At 42.7% G+C, this 25,368-nt stretch overlaps 1 protein-coding gene across 6 annotated transcripts in view; it reads right to left on the bottom strand.

Moving 5' to 3' along the window:
• The window catches only part of MMD (monocyte to macrophage differentiation associated), an 85,841-nt gene extending 75,241 nt beyond the window's left edge, over positions 1–10,600 (bottom strand). For 4 of the 6 annotated variants that reach the window (XM_035301149.3, XM_054256252.2, XM_008997337.5 and 1 more), the window contains exons 1-2: positions 10,392–10,600; positions 2,539–2,620 (exon numbers count right to left, since the gene is read on the bottom strand). In XM_035301149.3, coding sequence (XP_035157040.1) covers positions 2,539–2,620; positions 10,392–10,417 — 108 coding nt within the window. In that variant the 5' untranslated portion in view covers positions 10,418–10,600. Of the gene's footprint in view, positions 1–2,538; positions 2,621–5,201; positions 5,259–10,391 lie in introns of all 6 variants that reach the window. The other 2 variants (XM_078374139.1, XM_017972633.4) reach the window with 1 other exon arrangement.
• Positions 10,601–25,368: the final 14,768 nt, after the last annotated feature.

Here is a 25,368-nt window from a genome sequence, read left to right as displayed (position 1 = left end):
TATTCTGGCTTTTATGGAGTTGAGTCTTTTGCTAAAAATACAGAGGTTTGCCCAGAACAATTTTAGAAAAATAATCTTAAAGCAAGTATTTGCCCCTCCTGGATAATCATAATGAGAGCCAGATGAAGTTAGCTGCTACACTGGAAAGCAGGTAATGCCACTCAGGGCCCAGGAATTGTGCCAACCAATGGGGATACAATTAAGCCATCAAGAGTGCAACGTTACTCAACTGTTAAAAAAACAGATGTTCTTTATCCTAATTTCATTAAATAAGGACATGTTTCATTCTACTTTATAATCTGATTTAGAGTAATCCCTTAAAATATTCAAACACCAAGAAGGCCAGGTGTGGTGGCTCATGCCTGTAATCCCAGAACTTTGGGAGGCTGAGGCAGGAGAATTGCTTGAGTCCAGGAGTTGCAGAGCAGCCTGGGCAACACAGCAAGACCCTGTCTTTACAAAAATTAAAAAAATTAACCAGACATGGTGGCAAACACCTGTAGTCCCGGCTATTTGGCAGGCTGAGGTGGGAAGGCTGCTTGGGCCGGAGAGGTTGAGGCTATAGTGAGCCATGATCGCACCACTGCACTCCAGCTTGGGAGGCAGAGTGAGACCCTGTCTCAAGAAAAAAAAAAAAAAAAATCCAAGCACATGCCCAGATTTTTCAGGGAGGTCCTTATTTTAGAACATCTGCCCTGCTGCTACTGAAATCCCAATATATCAGGACAGGATAACTGAATAAATCAAGCAATAAGTATTATAATGTACACAGCAACACACACATACAGAAAGTCAATTGTTGAAGTTATACATCCTGATTTTCAGTTTGGATCTGTGCATTCTACCAATATGAGTGCTACTGCAGAGTGATCATTTTGGGGTCACTTCATTTTTAACAGAACCTTTTAAGTAAGCAAGAGCAATCCCCTTCTAAGATTTACCTATTCAAAAAATCTTGAGAATTTTAGAGAGAATTTTGCTTCCTGCACCATATTGCATAGTCCACATGGTCACAAATTTTAATGTCTAGTCATATATGTATGACTATGACTAGTAAACATCTTACAGTAACAGAAATTCCCAGAACATACTATTTTATTAGATATTAGAATAAGCATACTTGACAAAGAATACAAACGTTAGCAATTTGCTTATGTTTCCTTTCTTCCCGAACCCATCGTGCAACAGAATGTTAAATCCCCTAGATGAGACTGGCAATGAGTTTTTCAGATGGTGAAGTTTTCATTGGCCCAAGAGCAAAATTAGAAGATTAAGTACAATAAAGTTTTCCATAAAACACAATGTATTTCATTTAAAGAAATGCCCTTTATTTTGAGATCACATCCTTTCTACTTTTTTCATGTTAAAGTATCTTCTAATGAAATGATGACAATAGAGGTGTTTTGTCTGTTTTAGAAATATTATTGGTCCCTGAAATGAAACAATTCAAGGTATTGTTTAATAAGATAATATTTTCTGTTCTAAAAAATTAATATGGAGGTTTTGTCAGATTTCCCTTAACTTCAGTTTATACAAGTATTCCTTAACCTGTGACACACTCAGAAGAGACAAGTCAAGGCTTATTCAGGCTCATCCAAGTAAATGTTATTGCTATAGGTAAGCTGTGTGAACCACTGTATTGTACCAACACTGCCTATCACAGTTAAACTAACCTGTCCTAAACACTCATTGTTAAAGGAGTAAACTGGTCTATTTCCTGTTTTCAGACCATCTCCCAGCCACTATTCTTCCCTCAAAGTCACTAAATGCAACTTCCAAAGGTAATAATGAAACTACAGATAAAGTAAAATTTATAATGACATAAGAAAATGCCACTAATTTTACATTAATAGGAAAACTGAAAATACATATTCACAAACCCTCCCCGACACACACATACACAGAAATGCACCAAAGTGTCAACAGTTTATTTCTGGTTAGTTTTGTTTTTCTGATATATTTTTCAGTATTTTTAAAGTTTCTTATAATGAGCATGTTTTCCTTTTATCATGCAGAAAAAAAAAAATAACAAAACATTTAGGGATAACATCAGCTTTTCCTTCACCAATATAGAATAACATCTCTTCTGGGAAGCAATGGCCACTGTAGGGATGGGAGGCTATGGCTCCCCTCCCCATTTCAGAAGACCACTTAATTTTAAAAAAGCATCTTTTTCAACAAATTGTGAACTCTCCTTACAAAATAAACACAGTTGATTGCATTCTAGGGGTGAGAGTCTTCATAAACAGGTGTCTTTGGTTTTTCTATAGCTAGGGTACATACTATTATTATTCCTTTAAAGATGATCTTGTTGCAGAAAGCAAGCCCAGGACAGAGCTGACTGTGGATTAGAACGCACCAAGTGTTCTATATGCTTACATAGTTTCTGGTGACATGACCCAGCACTGATTTCCTGGTAGATAAGGTCACAGAGACGGGTAAATCCAACTAATTGTGCTAGGTTACTAGAGATAATTACCCCTTCCACCCGCCAAAGCCCTGTGGAAAGGATGGCAATGGCAGAAAACTTGTACTCACTGCATGTGTGTAACAGTTAGCAGCATGTTCATAGCAAGTTGGTTTGTAGCGGCCATTGGCTGGAGCTCGATGGTTCATGAACCTGTAAAAACAAAAAGACATCATCTAAGAAAAGCTCAAAGTGTGTGAAGAACAATGAGGAAATCTATCAGTGCATATTTAATCTGTTCTAGGTGAAGACATGACTGATGGAAATACCTAGTTAGGGTAATAAAGCCAAAGTCACTGAAGAGGAGTAAACTGAGCCAATAGCAATGATCCTTAAGCATTCTTTCAGTTTATTCCAAAGAAAAACCTTCTACAACGAAAAGCAAACAGAAACCATATCTCCTTATCTCCTTCAACTGGAACCCTCCCCCCCCCCACACACACACCATACAACTAGAAAAAAAAAAGGAATTTTTCTAAATTGTATTATCATTTAGTGAAAGGGATATACTACATTTGAAAAAAAAAGTTTCGATTTTTTTTCTTAAAATTTATAAAGCTTGGGCTGGGCGCGGTGGCTCATGCCTGTAATCCCAGCAGTTTGGGAGGCTGAAGCGGGTGCATCGCCTGAAGTCAGGAGTTTGAGACCAACCTGGCCAGCATAGTAAAACCCTGTCCCTACTAAAATACAAAAAAAAGTTGCTGGGTGTGGTGGCAGGCACCTGTAGTCCCAGCTACTCAAGAGGCTGAGGCAGGAGAATTGCTTGAACCCGAGAGGCGGAGGTTTGCAGTGATCCAAGATCACATCATTGCACTCCAGCCTGGGCAACAAGAGTGAAACTCCATCTTAAAAAAAAAAAAATTATACAGGCATATCTTTAAGACCTACATCCCATGATCAACAGGCCTGTCCCACTAGTTTCCTTATATTGTATTACCAGTCTAGCACCAGACAGCTTAAATAAATGATACCTGGCTACCTCTAGGCAACTTAAAACAGGAGGTATGTTTTCACCTTTGTTCTCCCTGAATTCAAAGAGTTCGCTTCAAAAACCAAACACATGACTACTAACTGATACTTTTGGCTATAAAATTCACATATATACACATATCTAAATATCAAAATCTGTTACACATATAGACATATGCCCATATTCCACACTTCCCTTTGGGTTAACTTTGTGACAATAAGCAGACAGTGAAAAGCATGAAAACCACAGGACCTAAAGGGAAGACAGCATTCTTCCATTTCAGTATGCTGAGTGAGGATGCCCTCCCCACCAAAAACCCAATCCATACCCACAACAGGTTTCATGAGGGATTCTGGATTAGCCTAACTAATCCTTTTTTCCTCAGGAGGAGAAAAAAAAAGCAGCTGTCTGAATAAAGGAAGGAAGAATCAGATGCACAGAAACAGACATAGGTTAAAAAAAAAACTCCAACAGCATTCAGGTCACAAAGGCCTACCGCATTCCTGTGCTTAGAGTTCATAAGACGTCAACAGGCTTTGCACAATAAATCATCCTTTTGCTCAAGTTAATTTAAAGAAGTGTGTATGGGGGGGGGGGTGGTATTCTGTGCCACTAATGAGTTCTAACTACTCATTACCTTATTCATAAAAACAATGAAAAATGGTACAAGGTTGAACCAAATAGTAGAAACAAGTTGCCAAAAATTGGCTACAATGCATGACCAAGCCATTCTAGAGAGTGCCCAGTTTATGAATAAAAGACCAGCCAATACTCTCTCCCTGAGTTAAGAAAAGCCTGTTATCCTTAGATCAAATAAATCAAAATAAAGTGGCAGCCACTATTAACACAATACAGATAGTTCAGGTGGAAAATCCACTGGGGAATGAATTTGGGACAGTGAAGATATTTCACTTGGCCCACTGATGGGTTAAGATATTTAACTAGTGTACAAAATATGTAGTTGCTGAGTATAATCTACCAGATGGTTTGAAAACCAACTGTTAAAGAGATATATACAGACAGTAGTTTCAAAAATTATCCAAGTTATTCTCAAATATAGTTAACTATTATCAAGCATCATCTTTTCTCCCTTGATAATATTTTAAATAATGTTACTAATTTCCTAAGGGACAAGAGTTTGCTATATAGCTCTCGTTAGCAAAAAAATAAAATAACTACACTCTTGGGAAGAATGCTTTAAAAGTGTCCCAAGTATTAGAGGACATGCCACATCATTACCCTGAGATATACAACAGAGCTATAAGTAGCATATCCTATTAGGAATTTTCAAGGGTAAAGAGCAAGGTCCCAAGATGGCTGAAGTTAGATGAAATTCAAAGTGCTCTGTGTAGGGTGCAGTAAGTAGGATTTGTCTACCTACCACCAGGCTGCAGACTAAAATAGCAATTTATATCTCTGGCAGCCCAATCTAAAAATAGTCAAGCCATTAGCCAGCAACAGGGATAGACTTTCACATTTTCTCCTAAAAACAAATAAACTGGATGGCTGTGTTTGTGATAGCTTAGTCCCCTGATCACCTGGAATAATTCACATTAAAAATAAAGTAGAAAGTTATACAAAAAAATATTCCACCCATGGTGACTTAAGGCACTCTCTCCTGATGCACAGGGCAAGACCTGAGCAATAGGGAAAGATAAGGGTAACTATCCTGGAAGCAACTCTCTACATCTGGGGCTCAGTAAGATAGATAGCACAATTGTTCTGCTGGGAAAGTACAATACAATTTTCCCATTTCTCTCTAACCTGCTAGGGTGCAATCAAGCCTCCTCCACAGCCTTCTGAAGAAATCATTCCTAAGACCTAAATGGAAAAGGAGATGTAAAATGTAAATCAACTCCCACACTCTGGCCCTCATGTCTCCCCCCAAAAAAGAAAGGTTCAAGTGCTGGTTATGGAAAACAGCATCCATTTATGGAAGGCGTCTCTATTTAAGGTAGAGTGGCCCTAATGGTTACTCAATGCTTGAGTAACCAGCAATCCCTAGAGGGTTTGAAGGAAGGTGATTTAGTCCTGGGAGTGGGAACTGCACTTAATAAAGCTACTACTAGTTAAGCAGGGTTTTTTTTTCCCTCATCTCCTCACTTTCTTTCAAAACTCTCCTGCCTTCCCCTTTGCCCAGTGTTCTTATCATCCCCTTCCCCCATACCCCTCTCCCATGCCATGACAGAATTTCAAAACCATGGAGGGAAAGAACAGATAGAGACCTGGGGACACTCCTTAACACACTAACACACTTGAATTCAGCCCAATGCACCGTGCCCACTGAGTAGATTTGCAATGCTCCAGCAGATCTCAGAGGCTAATCTTAGCAGATCAAATCCCCCAAGTGTTCCTCATTCTCCCAGTATCATCAACACTACCTTCAAAATATATTTCTATTAAGTCCACCTCATCACTTGAGGTCAGGAGTTCAAGACCAGCCTGGCCAACATAGAGAAACTCAGTCTCTACTAAAAATACAAAAATCAGCCAGGCATGGTGGTGGGCATCTGTAATCCCATCACTTTAGGAGGCTGAGGTGTGCGGATCACTTGAGCCCAGGAGTTAGAGACCAGCCTGGGCAAAAGGGCTAAACCCCATCTCCACTAAAAATATAAAAATTAGCCGGGGGGGGGGTGTTGGGGAGTGGGGGGTGGTAACGTGGTAAACCCAGCCCCACAGCTCCTACCTTAAATAAAGACCTAAAATCTCAGGTCTGTACAAATACAAAGTCACTTACCTAGTACTCCTGCTTGTCCCCCTAAAGACTCTTTTCTTTATATTAGCAGCCACAGTTTTCTGTTAGAAACAGATCAGGGTCTGGGCATGGTGGCTCACATCTGTAATTCCAGTACTTTTGGGGAACTGAGGCAGGAGGTCACTTGAGCCCAAGAGTTTGAGAACAGCCTGGGCTATATAGTGAGATCCCATCTTTACACACAAAAAAATGTAAAAATTAGCCAGGTTTAGTGGTGTACACCTGGAGCCCCAGCTACTTGTGACTGAGGTAGAAGGACTGCTTGATCTCGGAGGTCAAGGCTACAACAGTGAGTTGTGATGGCACCATTGCACTCCAGTCTGGGTGACAGAACAAGACCCTGTCTCAAAAACAACAACAACAAAAAAACCCAGATCACATCACACACCCCAATCCCAGCTTAAAATCTGCCTCTGGCTTCCCAAAGTGCTTACAACAGCCCTGCAACACAGTGTTCAGAGGCCCACAAGCCCTGACTGCTCTGGGCCTTACTGCTCTTCCAGTCTCAGGATGGCATCTTTCTCTCTCTCCACCCTCTGGCTATACCACCTCCTTTCTGCTGGTATGTCAAGGTTGTGTCTGCCTCTTGGCATGTGTACTTGTTTACTTCTGTCTAGGATCTTCTCCATAATGCTCAGCTCTCTTCTCATCCTTCCTTCTCAGCTCAGATGTCACCTCCTCAGAGAGGTTTTCCAGACTATCCTAACTGAAGCATCATTTCAGTACTCCGCATCTGACCAGAGCCCCATGTCACAATTGGTAAGACTTTGATTTGTTTTAGCTTATTTTTTATTTCATCTTTCCCCACTGTAGTGTGAATTCCATGAAGGCTATCTTGTTCACCTTTCCATTACCGAACTCAAGTACAATGCCCAGCTTATTGCTGGAGCTTAAAAATTGTTGAATGAATAGAAAGACATTCCAGCTACTGCTGAACAGCTTTGTCATAACAGAGATATGCTATAGTCAGTTTTACTTTTACTGTGGATCCATCAGGTTCTGTAAGTAAGTGAACCTGGGAACCAAGAGAACCCTGAATCTCACAAAAAGAAAACACTTAAAGGCCAAGACGATGGATATTCCAAGGCCCCTTCAACATCATTTACGTTGCAACATAACTGGACCCCTCTAACTATTAGCTCCCCTTTATGACAGCATATTTGTTCAGGAAAAGTGTCCACTGCCAATAGTGCCAATCTTGACTTATTAAATAAAGGAACACAGCGTATATAAGGATACTACCCCATGTCTATGACTTAGTGCTTTAAGAACATGGGAAGAAAGACAATAGGTAGCCATGAAAGGCGTCCTAATACTTTAGATTCAGATGCTTTCCCATATATTCAGTTTTGAAGCTAGCTATATGATCATGAGGCTGGGGCTGAGGAAGAAGGTTTCTTTTTCCTTGGATTTTTGGTTGCAAGACTGTTGAAATGAGTACACACCAACAAGAAGATAGAAGCTCTGTGGATCCTATGCCTGCATTCGATACACATAGATGTGGTGTGGGCAGGGAGTCAGAGAAAGAAGTGAGCTAGCAGCATGAGTGGAGGAGAGACAGACATGAAATTGAACTCTTGGGTCTACCCCCTTCCTAGCTGTGTGACTATGGGCAAGTTCCCTTTCATTCTCTAAATCTATTTACTCTTCTATTAAATGGGTATAAAAAGTTGTATCTTCCAGAGTTATAGCTGAGGATGAAATATACAAGTGCCCCGCCAGTGTCTGGCATACATAAATGGCACTCAAAAAATGTCAGCAGTTATTGCCATCAATCAGAGATGCTGTGAAGGGGAGAGAATGACTTTGTGTTTGTCTATGTGCGTGTAGGTATCTTGGGGATACTCAAGTGTGAAACGGATAAAACAAGGAAGATAAACTATGTCTATGTGTTCAGTGGAATTTTTCACATCCTAAGTTTGTTGAGAAGTGATCATTGCATATACCCTCCTCAAGCTCCTCCATCCAGTTCAAATAAATCTATTGGGGAAGAAGTACATCTCCCTTCAAAGAGAGTATGTCCCTCCCTCCAGAGACAGTATGTCCCTCCCTCCAGATCCTTTGTAATTTACCTACTTGGGAATCCTCAGAAAGATATATTAGGAACACAATATTAAAAGGTACAAAATAGTATTCTCAGCATTTTGATGTGTGAACCACAAAAATCAGGACATGCTCATTACATTACTTTTTGTTTAGAGGCTTTATTTCCAAGTTAAAATTGATGCTTAGAAATATGTTTCCAACCTAGCCTATGATAGTGAACCAAGAAATTATGAGATCACACAAATCCTCAAAGAAATTCATGGTAGGTCTAGATGACATCAAGAAAGAGACCATTAAATATCCATTGAGTGTAAAACACAAGCCCCCAAGAAAATTACAGTCTACGCCACAACAAAAGAAAATGCCTGTATTTTTAGTTTTTAAGTGAAAAATATAGAGTGCAAAAATCATATTACAACTGTGCTAATAAGGAATGCAGAGATCAGTGTCCAGAAAAAAAAAAAAATTAAAAATTAAAAAAATTTAAAAGTTCAATAAGCTGAGAGGGTAGCATCCTCAATGAAGCATTTTATTTCTTTTAACACTGTTTTAAGGTTTGTGAAACAAATAATTAAGCAGGGTCTTTTTTTTTTCAGGGGGGGTGAATCCAAAGGGTTAGGAAAGAAAGACAAACTCTTAAATAAGGAAGGGGCAATTTCACAGAATATCACTACTGTTCTCTGAAAACAGGAAGAGCACAGAGGTGTAGAGAAGTAAAACCAAATCAAACAAACCGCATGCACAGGGCTTCACTGATCATGCCTGAGTGCATGTTATATTCTAAAAGCCCCTCCGGTCTTCGTTTCTGACATCAAGTTCTAAAGTCAGAAGGCCACGGTTCCATTTTGCCCTTAGACACACTGACATGAAGTTCCCACTGGGGGGAACAGCGCGAGGCATTCAACACCCTGACTGATGAGCCAATGCACATCTTCAAGCTGATCCCCCACCTGGTGGCCCAGACCATGGTAACTCTTCTGTGCATTTGTTGGCTCCTTTACATTTTGGGACTGGGGGAGGAATGAGATGTGTGAGTGGGCAGTGAGGGCATGGAGATTAGAAAGAAAAAGAAAAATGTGTACTTTAAAATTCTGAAATAAAAGGTAGTGCCTAAAAGCTCAACAACCTTCTTGGAAGAGTTCATGCATTTCTTAAAATTTCCCCTGTCACTGCACCCCCAGTAAGGCTGCCTGTGGTGAAGGTCCGGGAATTCACACAAAGGGATGCAGAATTACCACAAGCCCTGGGGAGGTGAACTTTCACCCACTTAAACAAAAAAGAAAAGCCTGAAGTTCCTCTCAGAGCCACGGGCTAACCTCCATCCACTGTTAGACGGCGGAGCCCCGGAGGAGAGTAAGGCCACGGGGCCCCCCAGCCTGGAATTCCCACCAGCTCTACAGTGAATGAGAAGCCGGTCAGCCTTCCGGTGGCGCCTCCACGGTTCCTCATCCTAGTTTCCTAACACCGGCGCCTCCGCAGCAGGTCTCGCCACCCGAAAGCTGGCTTGCCCCTTCGCAGAGCCCAAAATAGCACCACCCTGAGACGTTCAGCTGGAGAACTAGCAAGGCCCCTACACGGCCACGGAGGGACAAGCCGGCGGAGCGTGCCTCAGTTTCCCTGTTGCTAGGGTCGTTCACAGACAAAGCACCCAAAATGCCCAGCACCCGGCTTTACGACAAATCTCTCCGCAGAGCGTCACCCAGTTCCGCGCGCCCCGGGAGACCCCCCACCCTGGAGGTAAAGGGATGGAGGCGAAAGCCAGGTTGGAGGACTCGAGGTTGGCTCCTGGGGCTGGGGTTCGGGTTTCCAGAGCGAGCCAGAGCCCGGCTTGTACGGGGGTCGGGAGGGTCAGCCCCAGGAGCAAAGGGATCCCCGGAAGGAGGGAGGCTAGGGTCCCGGGTGCGGGAATCCATCCGCTGTCCGCAGATCGCGAGGGGAGACCCGGGTCAGGCACGAGCTCCTATTCTCGGAGGAAGGGGGTCGCCCAGGGACAGCAGGGAAGGGACTCCCCTGGAAGCTGATCCCGGGCCACGGTGCGGGATCCACCCCGGATGCATCCAGGTGAGAAAAGGGGGCACACGCGCTTAACGGCGGGATCTGGGGACCCGCTGCTGACACTGGCAGCGGGACCGGGAAGCCAACCCTCTCACCGCTGGAATCGATTCTTGAACCACATTGATCCTCCGCTCCTCCTCGGGGGCCAGGAGCTCCGTCTCGTCAGCACCGGCGGCCGGGCGCGCGGCCCTCATGGGCTTGTGCTGCTCCAGAGGCCGCCTGCGTGTCCAGCGGAACCCCTCGGCCGGGTGGGGCCGGAGTGGGCCAGGCCGGGGGTCGGGATAGGGCTGGGGCCAGACCGGGCGGCTGGGGGCGGGAGGGAGGCCACTTAAACGGCCCCAACGCCTCCCGCCTCCCGCCTCCCGCCTACCCGGCTCCTCCGCCCTGGGGCTCACGCGCCCCGCCCCGGAGCCCGGCTCCGCCCACGCCGGCTCCGCTCGCCTGCGTGCATCCGCGGTCGCCAGCGCGTCACGCTCCGGTCAGCCAATCGGCGTCCCGAGCGGCGCGGCGGCTACGCTGCCATTCATTCCCGCCAGGCTTGGGCGACGGGGCGGGGCCTCGAGGCGGTGGGGCGGGGCCTCGAGGCAGTGAGGTGGGGCGGGACGAGGGAAAGGGGAGGAGCGCGGGAACACGGAGCCCTTCAGTAAGAGACAAGTTGGAGAAGAGACCGAGAGAGGGGGAGAGAAATGGTGGAGGAGATGGACCAGGAAGTCATAAAAGCATTGTGAAGGAAATAGCGGCAAACAAGCAGCCTTAACACATTCATTCTTTCGTTATCATTCATTTCTCCATCCCTCCATTCATTTATTCCTTCATCATTTTGAGGGCCAGCTCCCGCTAGGCTATTGTGAGAGGATCCAGGGCAGAATGAAAAACCTCCTTGTCTGACCTATGAGGGGGTTGAGGTCTCTGAGCCGTCGTCTGAGATTCAATGAAATGGAAGAATCCTCTGCAAGGATCCTTTTATGTTATCCTCCAGTTTATTATTTTTTTTTTTTCAAGCAGCTTTCAAATAAACCAGTAGACTTGTATAAGGGTCCTGTCACTAAACCTTGTAAACTCACTGGGCTTCCTGGAAGACAGGTTCAAATAAAAATGAATGAATGGGTCAGGCGCGATGGCTAACACCTGTAATCCCAGCACTTTTGGAAGCCAACGGGGAGTGGCGGATCACCTGAGATCAGGAGTTCAAAACCAGCCTGGTCAACATGGTGAAACCCCATCTCTACTAAAAATGCCAAAGTTAGCCAGGTGTGGTGGCAGGTGCCTGTAATCCCAGCTACTCGGGAGGCTGAGATAGGAGAATCGCTGGAACTTGGGTGGCAGGCGTTGCAGTGAGCAGAGATCACGCCACTGCATTACCGCCTGGGAGACAAAGCAAGACTCCGTCACACACACACACACACACACACACACACACACACGGATGAATGAATGAATGAATGATTTGTCAAGCCTTTCCAGGATAACCCTTGGAAGTTAGATGTGATCCCCTCCAGGTATCCTGTCCATACCCAGCCCCCAGCCCACAAGCTAGAGACTCTGGAGGGCAGGAGGTCAGCGTGCAAGCCTGCTAGGAGTGCTCATTATTAGGCCTACGGTGAAGCGTTGGAAAGCCGGGGAATTCTGCCAACCCGGCTAATAAATCCAGTTTCCTTTCCTTGAACCTTTCAGAGAGGTGCTTTGGGTGCTTATTGCATTAATCTTCCCAAGAACTCCTCCAGATGGGCATTATCCAACTCATTTTACAGATAAGGAGGCTGAGGCTTAGAGTGATAATGAATTTGCCAAAGGCAAAACTAAAGCTCCTACCTACCTTCTCTAACATTAAAGACACAGATCCTTTCTGTACTTCAGACTGTCCCTGTTTTAAAGCAATGCACATCTCTAAAACAAAACAAAATTTCCTCCACCCCCACCCCCAACACTAAATCAGGAAAATGAGCCTGGATTGAAAGTCTACTTCTAATCACCTATGTTGAGCCCCTAGGCTAAACCATTAGTCCCAGAGGGGAAGGTAATAAAGGAGATAGCTAATAAAGATAGAGACAAAATAGCCGTGGGAAATAACATAAGAAGGGGTTAAAAGAAACAAGGAAGCTCAATTGTAACAGATGCACCACACTGTTGGGGGATGTTGATGATGAGAGAGGCTATGTATGTACGGGAAATCCCTGTACTTTACTCTCAATTTCTGAGTGATCATAAAACTTCTCTGGAAAAAATACTCAAAAAAAAAAAAAAAAAAAAAAAGGAGTAGGCACAGTGGCTTGCACCTGTAATCTCAACACTTTGGGAGATACTCTGGGAGGATCATTTGAACCCAGGAGTTTGAAACAAGCCTGAGCTTTGAGGAAAGCAAGACTTCATCTCTAAAAACGACAGAATTAGCCAGGTGTTGTGGCACACAGCTGTGATTCCAGCTACTTGGGAGGTTGAGGTGGGAGGATCACTTGAAACTGGGTCACAGAGTGAGATAATCCTGTTGAGAAATAGAGAGAGAGAGAGAGAAGAAGGAAGGCAGGGAAGAAAAGGAAGGGACAGAAGGGAAGAAAGAGAGAGGGAGAGGGAGAGGAAAAGGGAGAGAAGGAAGGAGGGAGGAATGGAAGGAAGGAAGGAAGGAAGGAAGGAAAGGAAAGAAGGAGGGAGGGAGGGAGGGAGGGAGGGAGGGAGGGAAGAAAGGAAGGGCAGTGCTGATACATGCTACAACAAGGATGAACTTGAAAATACTATGTTAAATGAAAGAAACCAGTCACAAAGAACTGCAGGTTATATGATTCCATTTATACAAAATTCCATTTATGTGTCCAGGACAAGCAAATCTATAAAGACAGAAAGTAGATTAGTGGTTGCCTAGGACAGGGGAATGGGACGGGATAGGGGATTGGGAAGTGATGGCTAAGAGGTGCAAGGGTTCTTTTTGGAGGGGGGTCTAATGAAAACGTTCTCAAATTGTGATAATGGATGTACAACTCTGTGAATATACAAAAGCCATTGAACTCTACACTTTAAGTGGGTAAACTGTATGGCATAGGAATTATATCTTAATAAAGCTGTTAAAGTATTTTGAAAAATTTTAGTTTCTGTTAAAGGTTGAAATAAAAATATCTGGAGCACAGATTGTCTTACTTAATGTTTGTATTTCTTGGAGACTTTTAACAGAAACACACACACAGTAGGTGCTCAATAAATAGTTATTTATATGAATTTAATTTAAAAAATAAATGAAAACAGTAACACAATAAGCCAACAGATGCCAGATCACATTTTATCGGTGACATAGGAATGTGCAGAGGTAATAAGTGGACTGAGTGTGATGAGTATGATGAGGAAGGGGTGCCAGAGAGAAGGAAGTCTGAAGATGGATTTTGGTTGAGATGCTGGCTGGGTGTCACTTGGCACAGACTTTCCCACTGGGAGAATGGCTTGAACAAGGAAGAGAAGTGGTTGGTATGAGGAAAACTTGTGAGAGGCTACCAAGGTTTAGAAACATCAATAAGACTGATATTTACCCAAGAGGAAAAAAATAAATGAGATAAAACGTCAGATTAAATCAGATGAAATAAAACACCTTGACCTACAGTGTTCTCTTCCACAGAAATGCTAGAATATTAACTAAAGGTGACTTAAACAAATATGATGACAATTTTGAATTAACCTCATCTTTCCTGAAACTTACCCCCCCCCCCCAAGGTAAAAAGCAAGCCACAAAAGATAAAAATAAAACACAAGAAACAGCTTTAAAAGAATCTTGTAAACACCTGCCACATTTTTTTAGTGAGGTGTTGAATGAATCTGCTTCTGAGAAGCAATCCCAAGTATGTTAGCAGAAAAGGGGTATACAATTTGATTTAGAGATCAGTGTTGTGAGAGCTGAAGACAATGGAAAGTGTTTTGCATTAGCAGGATGTGACATTTTTGTTGAACTCAGAGATATAGTTCTTCTTTCTGCAAAACTGCAGTTGTGCATTTGCATGGGCACTACCTGTACCTATAAGAAGGATTTGTGATAGAGCAGACTCCAGGTGCAATAGAATAGATGACAGAGGAAATGTTTAGGAGAGCAAACACCTGCTCTGCTCATGGAGGGATATCCAGAGTTCCTGGATAGGATGCCCACCATCAAAGAAGCACCTGGGACCTACTCCCCTAGCTCTGATCGTCCAATCAGAAATAGCAGCTTTTCTCCAAACTTTGACTCCAGACACCTTGGGAAGAGTTGACTGAACTTTCAATTTCATCCTGTGTTCTGTTACTGGTGTTCAATCTCTCGTTTTGACAAATATGACTGAGTAAAGCAAGTTTTAAAATACAGGCGCTCCCAGTCTTTCTTTTCTGTAAAGAAGAATATTGTCTTTTCCTACTTGGTTTTCTCCTCACAATCACTGACATTTGAGTAGTACATGTGTCCCTCATGCCCCATTCCTAGACTTGCATGATAAAAACAATTGGATAAAACAATGGGAATAAAAAAAGACCTACAGAAAAAGTGAAGGACTAGGTAGATAGGCTATATGCATCACCCTGATAAAGGTGAATAAGAAAAAAAATCCATACTCTGGGAGATGTTGGTCAAGGTATTTTGAGAGGTGGGTTGGGATTTAGCAAAACAAGAGGATTCATAGGATTGTGGGAAGGACAAAGACGAAGATGAAGAAGAGGAGGAGGAGGAATGAGGCTGGGAATAGTTTTACTAACAATGTAAGTTGGATATTCTCATGTTTTCCAAGTTTTGAGTCCTTTTTAAAAATTATTTTTGGCTGTTTGGTTGTATTTATTTGAAAGTTAGTTCTTTTAGCAACTGGACTACATGGAAGGAGGATGTACAATGGAATGGTTGCACAGATTAATTTTTTTAAAACTCTAAGTTCTGAAGTACATGTGCAGAACATGCAAGTTTGCTACCTAGGTATACATGTGCCATGGTGGTTTACTCCACCTATCAACCACAGGGTAAACAGGTTAAAATCTAGGTTTTAAGCCCCGCATGCATTAGGCATTTGTCCGAATGTTCTCCCTCCTCTTGCCCCCCATCTCCTGAAGATTAACTTCTTGAATGCCTAACATGGTTCTAGAAATTTTACATCTATTATCTCATTTTATCCTTAAAACTATCCTGTGAGATAGATAATATCATGTCTGTTTTATTGATGAAGAAGTGAAAGCTTAGAGAGGCTTTGCATATAACATAAATTTGTATTAGCAAAAAAGTCAAGAATGGAGCCCAGGGTTTCTGACTCCAAGCTTAGGGCTTTTTCCACCCATGCCTTGTCACAGTAGATGATTATGTGTCATTCCTCACTGCATGAAATAGTGTTCTATTCTCGTTGGACAATCAATAAATGACATTCTGTTGGCTGTTGTGGTTGTTTCCCTCAAAAAAAAGAACATGATTTGAATGTAAGACACTGACTGCCTCATGACATATTCTGCTGAGGATTGAGGGTCAGGATTGCTTCAGCTCTTTCTTCAAGCAGAGGTTTGTGAGGTGATGAGAATAAGAATGGGAATGCCAATGAATGCAAGGAAGACCTCACAAGACCAACATAAAGCAAAAGTTGCTGGCAGTGGTTCTCACAATGTGGTGCAGAGGCCACAAGACACATTAGGGGCTTTCCTATTGGTCTGTGTGAAACTCATGTCTGCGCTTTTGCTTTAGCCACAAAGAATAAAGAATTATATTTCACACAAGATGCCCCTTATTGGGGCTCATTTAGCCATTTATCTTGATGCATCTTTCTTTCTTAGGTAAAGGTAGTAAGAAGCCAGTGGGAAGGGTCAGCCTGTGAGTTCTTTCATTCTGCCAAAGTCAACTGTGAATGGAAAATATTTGAGATTCTTGGTGTCTTTGTGTGGTCTCAGTTATTCTATTTGTTCATGATAAATAAGAGGTCGCAGCAAAGATGAAATACAATGTCTCTTGAAGTGAGAAAAGCAGAGTATGTTGGTGGAAACGCCCATGACGATTTCTAAACTCACACACACCAAAAGATGCTGCTCTGAAACCTCACCAGGTGCTGTAGAGGGTCCAGGCAGATATCACTGCTCATTTGTAATCTAAATGCAGCTGAGCCTCCTTAGGCAAGCCCTAGCACCTGCCTTAATGATTCTAGAAGAATCACAAACCTAAGTGAGTTTCTAAAGCAGGGGTCCCCAACCCCTGGGCCATGGATGGTACCAGTCTGTGGCCTGTTAGGAATCAGGCTGTACAACAGAAGGTGAGCTGTGGGAGGGAGCATTACCAGCTGAGCTCTGCCTCCTGTCAGATCAGCAGCAGTATTAAATTCTCATAGAAGCACAAACCTTATTGTGAACTGCACATTTGGGGACATTACAGTCTCATAGGAACACAAACCCTATTGTGAACTGAGCATGTGAAGGACCTAGATTGCTCACTCCTTATGAGAATCGAATGCCTGATGATCTGAGGTGGAACAGTTTCATCCTGAAACCATCCCCGCCTCGCGATCTGTTGAAATATTGTCTTCTATGAACCCAGTTTCATCCCTGGTGCCAAAAAGTTTGGGGAATGCTGTTGTAAAAGCACAAGACAAGTAATGTCAATTGTTACTAAAGTTTCTTGTGAATATGGAGAAGGAAAATACATTGCACATAACTCTTAAATATCTGTATCTCTCTAGTTCTATGTCATATGGCAGCTACCATAGCTCTTTCTCTCAAACAACGCCATGTTTCCATCCAGCATTTCTTCTCCACACCAGTGGGGAAACCCTCCACCTCCAGAAGGTCTGTAAGAAGAATAAATAAATCTCTTATACCACTCTTACTTGGGGCCTTTGTTACATACAGCATAGCCTAGCAAATACTGTGAGGGATACTGGAAGTAGAGTGACCATTTTAAAACAAGAATAGGCTGAGTGCAGTGGCTCACACTGTAATCCCAGCACTTTAAGAGGCTGAGGCAGGCAGATCACCTGAGGTCAGGAGTTCCAACCAGCCTGGCCAACATGGCGAAACCCTCTCTCTACTAAAAATACAAAAAAATTAGCCGGGTGTGGTGGTGCACGCCTGTAGTCCCAGCTACTAGGGAGACTGAGGCAGGAGAATCACTTCAATCCAGGAGGTGGAGTGTGCAGTGAGCCGAGGTCGTGCCACCGCACTCCAGCATGGACAATAGGAGTGAAAACTCTATCTCAAAAAAACAAACAAAAAAAACCACAAGAGTATAATAATCCAGGCAAGCAGCAATGAAGGCCAGAACCAAGACAACATCAATGGAGTAGAGAAAAAGAGGATCATCTGAGAAAGATGAAGAAGTTCTTTATACAAATCCTAAATCTGTGAAAACTCTTTAGAGCCACTGAGGGATAAAATTCCACCCATGACGACTTCTGTGTGCATTGCATTATATTCACAATTTAGCGCCATTTAAAAATAGAAATCAAATGAGTAAAGAGAAACAAAAATAGGACAGAGACTCTTCCCCAGATCCAGCTCAGATATAATTAAATCAGTGTAGTACCTTCACCTATTCAGAAACTGAGGAATCTTTTTATTTTGGACCAACTGAAGGGAGAGCAAGTTGAAAGCTAACACACAAATTCTATAATAATTTAAAGATGTGTATTTTGTGTCCATAGGTCACCAACTTTGTGTCCACAAAAATGGTGACAATGATAAGTCTTAAGAGATGCCTTAATGAAGAAATCAGATTCATTTTAAACTGTTGAACCATCACTGCTTAGCAACAATTTGGTAAGACTCATACTATTTTAAGCAAGTGGTGGGGCATGGTAGCTCACGACTGAAATCCCAGCACTCTCAGAAGCCAAGGCAAGAGGATTGCTTGAGCCCAGGAGTTCCAGACCAGCCTGGGCAACATAGTGAGACCTCATCTCTACTAAAAATTTAAAAAAATAGCCAGGCATTGTGGCATACACCTATGGTCCCAGCTACTTGGGAGGCTGAGGCAGGAGGATTGTGTGAGCCCTGGAGGTCAAAGCTGCAGTGAGCTGTGATTGCACCACTATACTCCAATCTGGGCAACAGAGTGAGACCCTGTCTCAAAAAACAAAACAAAACAAAATTAAGCAAATTAAGCAAGTTAAGCAAGTGTCCTATACTTTTTACTCACTTAAAGTTTGCATCAAGCCTGGGTGTGGTGGCTCACGCCTGTAATCCCAGCACTTTGGGAGGCTGAGGCAGGTGGATCACGCACGAGGTCAGGAGATCGAGACCATCCTGCCCAACATGGTGAAACCCCATCTCTACTAAAAATACAAAAATTAGCTGGGTGTGATTGCGTACAACTGTAGTCCCAGATACTTGGGAGGCTGAGGCAGGAGAATCACTTGAACCCAGGAGGTGGAGGTTGCAGTGAGCCAAGATCTTGCCACTGCACTCCAGCCTGGTGACACAGTGAAACTCTGTACTAGAAAAAAAAAAAAATTGCATTGAAAGCCTTTTCTTCACACAGAATTAAGTTATAAATAAGTGTTCCTTAGATACAGCTTGATCATGAGGAATTGTATAGTATTTTGAATGAATAAACAAACGATTAATTATTAAGCACAAGTTACTATGCCATACACTTTTGAAGGTGAGAACTGCAAATAACTCTTGGCACATAAGAACAGCTCCATACCACTGCACTAAGACTTGACCTTAGTGTACTATCATCAGAAGGTGGCATCATTGGGAAAACCCAGCCCTCTTTTGAGTTTCTGTCAGGAAAAGCTCAGGGCTGTCAGAAACATATACTGTTTATTAGAGTCAACGCTTGATAATAGGCCCCTGACTTTCCTTTCCTAGCATGTGAACTCAAAGTGGCTTATAATTCTGAGTCCTTTCTCTGTTGCTTTGATTGCATATGTATCTCCCACAACTTAGGAGTGTCTTTCTCAAGGACCTGAAAACGATTCCTTTGAAATATAATCATCAGGAAGGATAGGGCCTGGGAGTCCCAGTCTCTGTGGGTCCATAATTGCCAGCTAGCAGATGCAGCCAGCCTAATCACATTTACCCTGACCAACCCTTGGTCATGTTTCCTTTTTCCTGACTCTGCCTGAGCTGCAGTTGCTCATGCTTCCTCCTCCCTCATTTTCCCTTTAAAATGTCTAGTTACCTTTGCACAAATTAGAAGGCAGCCCAACTCTTTCCTTACTGTCAGTAGTTGAATAAAATCTGCTTTTACCTCTTTAACAATACCCAGCTTTGTTTATCTAAGACAAGTCACAAGCCAGGTCCATTCATCTAACAATCGTGACATTGGCTTTATCCTGATTTTGAAGATTAGGAAATTAATCCACCAAGAGATTAAATAACTAGCCCAATGCCACATTTGTAATTCATTAGAACTTGAGTCATAGAATTATGTAATTATTGAACTGCAAGAAACTTTAGGATTCATCTTGTTCAGACTTTTCATTTTATAGAGGATTCTGAGGATGGCATAATTTAAATTTACAACTCTTACCTGTTGTAAGAGTCAGAATTGGACCTCTGGGGAGGGTTTCCAGATTTTGCAAATAAAAATATAGAATTTCCTTTAAGTTTGAATTTTAATTATCAGCAAATAATTTTTTACTATGATTCTGCCTCATGTAACATTGGTTGTTTATTCATTTTTTATCTGAAGTTCAATTTTAACTCAGGGCTAGATATGGTAGCTCATGCCATCCTTGCACTTTGGAAGGCTAAGGTGGGAGGACTGCTTGAGCCCAAGAGTTCGAGACCAGCTTGGGCAACATGGCGAGACCTTGTCTTTTCAAAAAAAAAAAAAAAAAGGAAAAATAAATTAACCAGTCATGGTGGCCCAGGCCTGTGGTCCCAGCTACTCAGGAAGCTGAGGCAGGAGGATCACTTGAGCCCAGGAGATGGAGGCTGCAGTGAGCTGTGTTCATGCCACTGCATTTCAGCTTAGACAATAGAGCAAAGAAAAAAATATATAAAAGAATACACACACACACACACACACACACACACACACACACACACACACACACAAACTTAGCATTCTGTATTTTATCTGGCAATCCTACCCCAGGGTTTCTAACTTGCTGGGGTCATCTCATTCTACAATCTAATAAAGCAAGCTTCAAATATCTTATAGTTTATTCATGGGAAATTGTGGTCATGTCTGCATGTGTTACAAGATAGGAAGAATATGATTTAGTGATATTGTGGTTTCGATGAGACATAAGACCTTTCTGAAGTTGGGGACAACCCAACATAAGTCATATTTACGAGGGCAGCACAGTTTGTTTACAAATTATTAAAAGACAAAGTTATAACAAATTTAAAGATTTTAATTGGCTTTTGTTTGCCATTCTAAAGTTGGGCAACACCTCATTCCATAAAATAGAATGAGTGTTCCGATGAGCTGAGCAGGGAGGTTAGCTTATAGGCAAGGGCTGAGGAAAGCCCCAACAGAGAACGAATGGTAGATTGGTTTTCAAAGTACCTTTTCTTGTGAAGGCTAAGGCAGAGCAGACTACCTACAATTGGCCTGTTTGGGGATTTGGCTACTATCTCTCTTGATTTCTTGGTGGGTCAGATAAACAACTCAGTTTCAGCTTGGTTGTGCAGAACGTCAGCATGAGTTGACTCCATTTTGGTTTGGCCTGTTGGATCCAGTGCAGGGGAAGCTCAGTCCAAACCAGTAGCCTCCTGTGAATTTTATTTAGCAAAATAAATCTACCATAAAATTCAATTAAATTTAACATCTCTGGGTCTTGTAAATGTAACTGTCTCAGAGAATCACACTGTCTGGAAACTCAAGCTAATAACTATCTGTCTCATGTCTTTGTTGCCACGTTTCTCCCCAAACAAACAAAAAGTCTCCCTGGCAGGAATCATAGCCCTTGTCGTTGGGGGTAGAAACGGTAAAGTCTGGCGAAGCACAAAGGCACAGAAAGACTGTGAGCCAAGACTATGGAGAACAGCGCAGGAGAAAGTTTCTGTTGTTGAGTAAACAGAGACGTGGAAAAGGTAGATCTGTCTTACTGATAAAGGGACTGGTGCTTCCAGAGTTGACTCATTAGTGAGAACAAAGGAATATGGGTATTTTCTGGCAATACCTGTAACTTTGTAAATAGAGACGTGAGAGAGGGAAATGCCAGGGTGATAGGTAGCATTACTTCTTTCTTTACTGACTGGCCCAGCACCACTGACAACAGTCATGGTTTACACACTAGCCCTAAGGAATGCTAAGCTTTAAAAAAAAAAGTTCTACATTTGCATGGCCTTTCCACTTACTCACAACTTTTGGCTGGAGGCAGACAGCAGGGCAGATGTTTTGTTATTGGCAACTCATTTTATAAATGAAGCTGCAGGGGTCCAAACACATTAAAGACCAGTTTAAGGTTTCTCCATTTTAATAACATGGCAGAGCTGGAGTGCCAATAAAGGCTTCTCACTCATGATCTGCAAAGTAGGAGCTGGCCTAACTTGAGGACCGAGCAATGAGTGTGACTTGAGTCCACATTGAATATGGAGACACAGGCTTTTACCATGCACACCAGGTTCTTTTTTTTTTTGAGACGAAGTTTCGCTCTTGTTACCCAGGATGGAGTGCAACGGCGTGATCTCGGCTCACCGCAACCTCTGCCTCCTGGGTTCAGGCAATTCTCCTGCCTCAGCCTCCTGAGTAGCTGGGATTACAGGCACAAGCCACCATGCCCAGCTAAGTTTTTGTATTTTTAGTAGAGACAGGGTTTCACCATGTTGACCAGGATGGTCTCGATCTCTTGACCTAGTGATCCACCCGCCTTGGCCTCCCAAAGTGCTGGGATTACAGGCGTGAGCCACTGCGCCCGGCCACCAGGTTCTTTTTATGCTCCACTTATTTAGCTAGTGCAAAGGTCAGTTTATCATAAGCAGTGGGATTTACAAAATCCTAAGGCAGAAAACGTAATATTGCCAAGCCCCAGGAGTTTTACAGCTATGGTGAAATGGGGTTGCCCTGTGTCTTTCTGAGGCGTCTCATGGCTGTGTAATCTTTCATGTATGATTCCCTCTTTGCTCCTCCCCCCAGTTGTTTTTTCATCAGTAAACTGGCTTCCTTTGCTTACTCACGGGCTTGTCTGTGCCCCATCTTTGAGTCTTTGAGACATTTCATTTTGACTTGCCGTGCCCTGGGGAAACATATTTTAACATAGTGGGTAAGATCATAGACTCCGGAGACAGACTGCTGGAGTTTGACTCTTGATCTAAATCTTCACTTCTCTGTGTTCCAGTTTTCTCATCTATAAAATGGGGGAGGCCAGACACAGTGGCTCATGCCTGTAGTCCCAACACTTTGGGAGGCTGAGGCAGGCAGATCACTTGAGGTCAGGTGTTCGAGACCAGACTGGCCAAAATGGTGAAAGCCCATTTCTAGTGAAGATACAAAAACTAACTGGGTGTGGTGGCATGTGTCTGTAGTCCCAGCTATGTGGGAGTCTGAGGCAGGAGAATTGCTTGAACCAGGGAGGCGGAGGTTGTAGTGAGCCAAGATGGCACCACTGCACTCCAGCCTGGTCAACAGAACAAGACTCTGTCTCAAAAAGAAAACCTAATAATAAAATAATTAATAATTAAAATAAGATGGGAATAAAAGCAGCTTCAACTTCAGAGTATTTTGAGGAGTAAAGGTATTGTCCTTAAGTACACTGAGCATGTACTATATGCTACACAGTGACTGGCACGTAGTACATGCTCAGTAAATACAGTGGCTCTTGTTAGTTACTGTTAATATTGCAGCAGTTTTAGAGTTTATAGCTCCTAGGTGAGTATTTTTAAGTCCTACCTTGAAATCTCAGTGGAGAGAGCCTGTGGCTGAGCTCATCTTATCTCACAAGGCTGAAGGGTAGCTAGGCTTTCCGTGATTTGGCTGCCCTGATTCAATCAACTCAAGATGGAGTGGGGACTGTAGTAGAGCAAAGACAGATGATTCGTTCACCACTTCATCGGAGGCTGTGGGTAGGAGGCAGATCTTCTAGAAGAGGGGCTGGCTAGCATCTGAAATATGCAAAGTATGTGCTGGGATTTGTTTTCAGACATTAAATATCTAATTTTAATAAGTGCTCAAAGCCCCTGGGTTACAGCATCTGCTCTTTCTTGCCCCATTTAGGCTGGATAGGGAACTCTTCCCCATCTCCATTCCAGTTACGTGCTTCCTTACATCCCAGAGAGTCCCATAACCAGCCTACATTTACCAAATGCCTACAGTGTATAGGGCACCATTGCCTGTACCATGCATATTGTGGGGCAGTGATGATGGGAGCCAGTCACAGGATGAGAAACAAAGGTGAATAAGGAACAAATTCTGTCTTTCAAGACACTTAAAATTTGGAGGAATTAACAAAATAACTCTACACCAAGGGAGTGTATGAAAAGTATGGTAGTGGAAGTATAAAGTATTAAGGTACCTCAGAGAGAGACAGATATATCTTGTCTACTGGGGATTTAAAGGAAGTCTTCATAAAGTTACTTGGCTTCAGTGGTCAAGGATGAGAAGATACTAACAAGCAAGGATGAGTGAAAATTATATTGCATACAGATTGAGTAAATACTATGACTAAACTTTCAAAGACGGGGAGGAATCATGCCCACTGGGAACACAGCAAATGGTCTGATTCTGTTCAAGTATAGGTTATTTACTTAATAGGGAAGAGTGTATTGTGTATATTGAAACATTGGCATTGTCATGACGGATTCTGATGCCAAGCTAAAGAGCTGGTGCCTAATTTTCTAAACAAGGAGAACCTATAAAAGGAGGTAATAAAACACCCACTGTCTAATCTTGTTTTGGTTGTATGTTCTTATTTTGCTGGCTGCGTGGGTTGTAAAATACATCCATCTAAGTGTATCTGTCTTCCAGCTTCTAGAAGATAGGAATTATGTAACTAAGGTGGCTGGAGTACTTACCTTATACTTTCCAGGTGCTATTCTAAGCACTTGATGTGTATTATGTCTTCATGGTAACCCTCTGACACATTATCATTGTCATTTTGCCAGTGATGAGGCTGGCACTGAGCAGAAAGTAACCTGGCTAAGGTAACCACCTGGAATATGGTAAAACTGATATCTGGCCCCAGGCATACTGTTTATGTCATACTGTTTCCCACTAGTTATGAAATCCCTTTGCAACAACACCTAATCTATCTCAACCAACAATTCTGGACTGTAAGTAGAGAAAAGAATTTATTATAAGCTATGCACAAGGTGATGCTTTTGATAATCATGATTCAAGATGGAGGAGACCTAGATAATGATGACCTAATTATCTATAGCACTTTTTCTGGATCTGAGATCCAAACTGCAGCCTCGACTCAGACTACGGATCTAGGAGATGATCCCTGCCTCAATCAAAGAACAGAGAATAATTCTCTGAGGGCCTTCAAGCACTGAATAATTTATGTAGTGATTCATTCCCTTCTTGTGTGAAGCTTTTACTTTCAAACCCAAAGAAGATCCAGACACACAGGTGTTTTCTTAGAATCACAAAATATCAGAGTTGAAAGGACTTTAACTGTTGTTTAAGTCAACACCCCCACTCCATGTTCAATTCTTTGATCTCCCACTACCATGTTGTCATCTGTCTCAGCAGTTATCAGCCCATTTTTCCATTCCTCTACACTGAATGGGCAACATTCACATATGAGTTACATTACCTCTGCTGATGAGATCAGATAGTTTGTGGGTTCTGTTTAATTCCTGGCAGCTAAGCTTGTGCCACACCTTTTTCTTCCACTCAAAGTGAATAAATAATGCAAGTAATTAAGAGGGATGCTATTACAGGCTCAGCCTGGATTGTATTCTAGAGTATGCCAACCTATGCTGGCATTATATATCATGCATTTGCATAGGTTGGCATCATTATTAGCTGAAATCACTAGTAACATCCCACTTGGCTATTCTTGGTATATAGGTTTTTCAGATGAAAAGTGCTGATCTCACCTATGGTTGAGATCCAGCCACTGGAAGTTCCCCATTTCCGAGGGAAGCCCATGACAACTCAGGACAGTTTTTACTGTCAGCAAATTCCTCCTTTTATTCAGCAGCAAAATGTTTCTAACTGCAGCTGAGCCACAACAGCACTGGGAAATTCATTTTTCCCCTGCTCTGCAT

This window comes from Callithrix jacchus, chromosome 5 (assembly GCF_049354715.1).
Source record: "Callithrix jacchus isolate 240 chromosome 5, calJac240_pri, whole genome shotgun sequence".
Classification (NCBI taxonomy): domain Eukaryota; kingdom Metazoa; phylum Chordata; class Mammalia; order Primates; family Cebidae; genus Callithrix; species Callithrix jacchus.
This window is presented reverse-complemented; position numbering and strand designations above follow the sequence as displayed.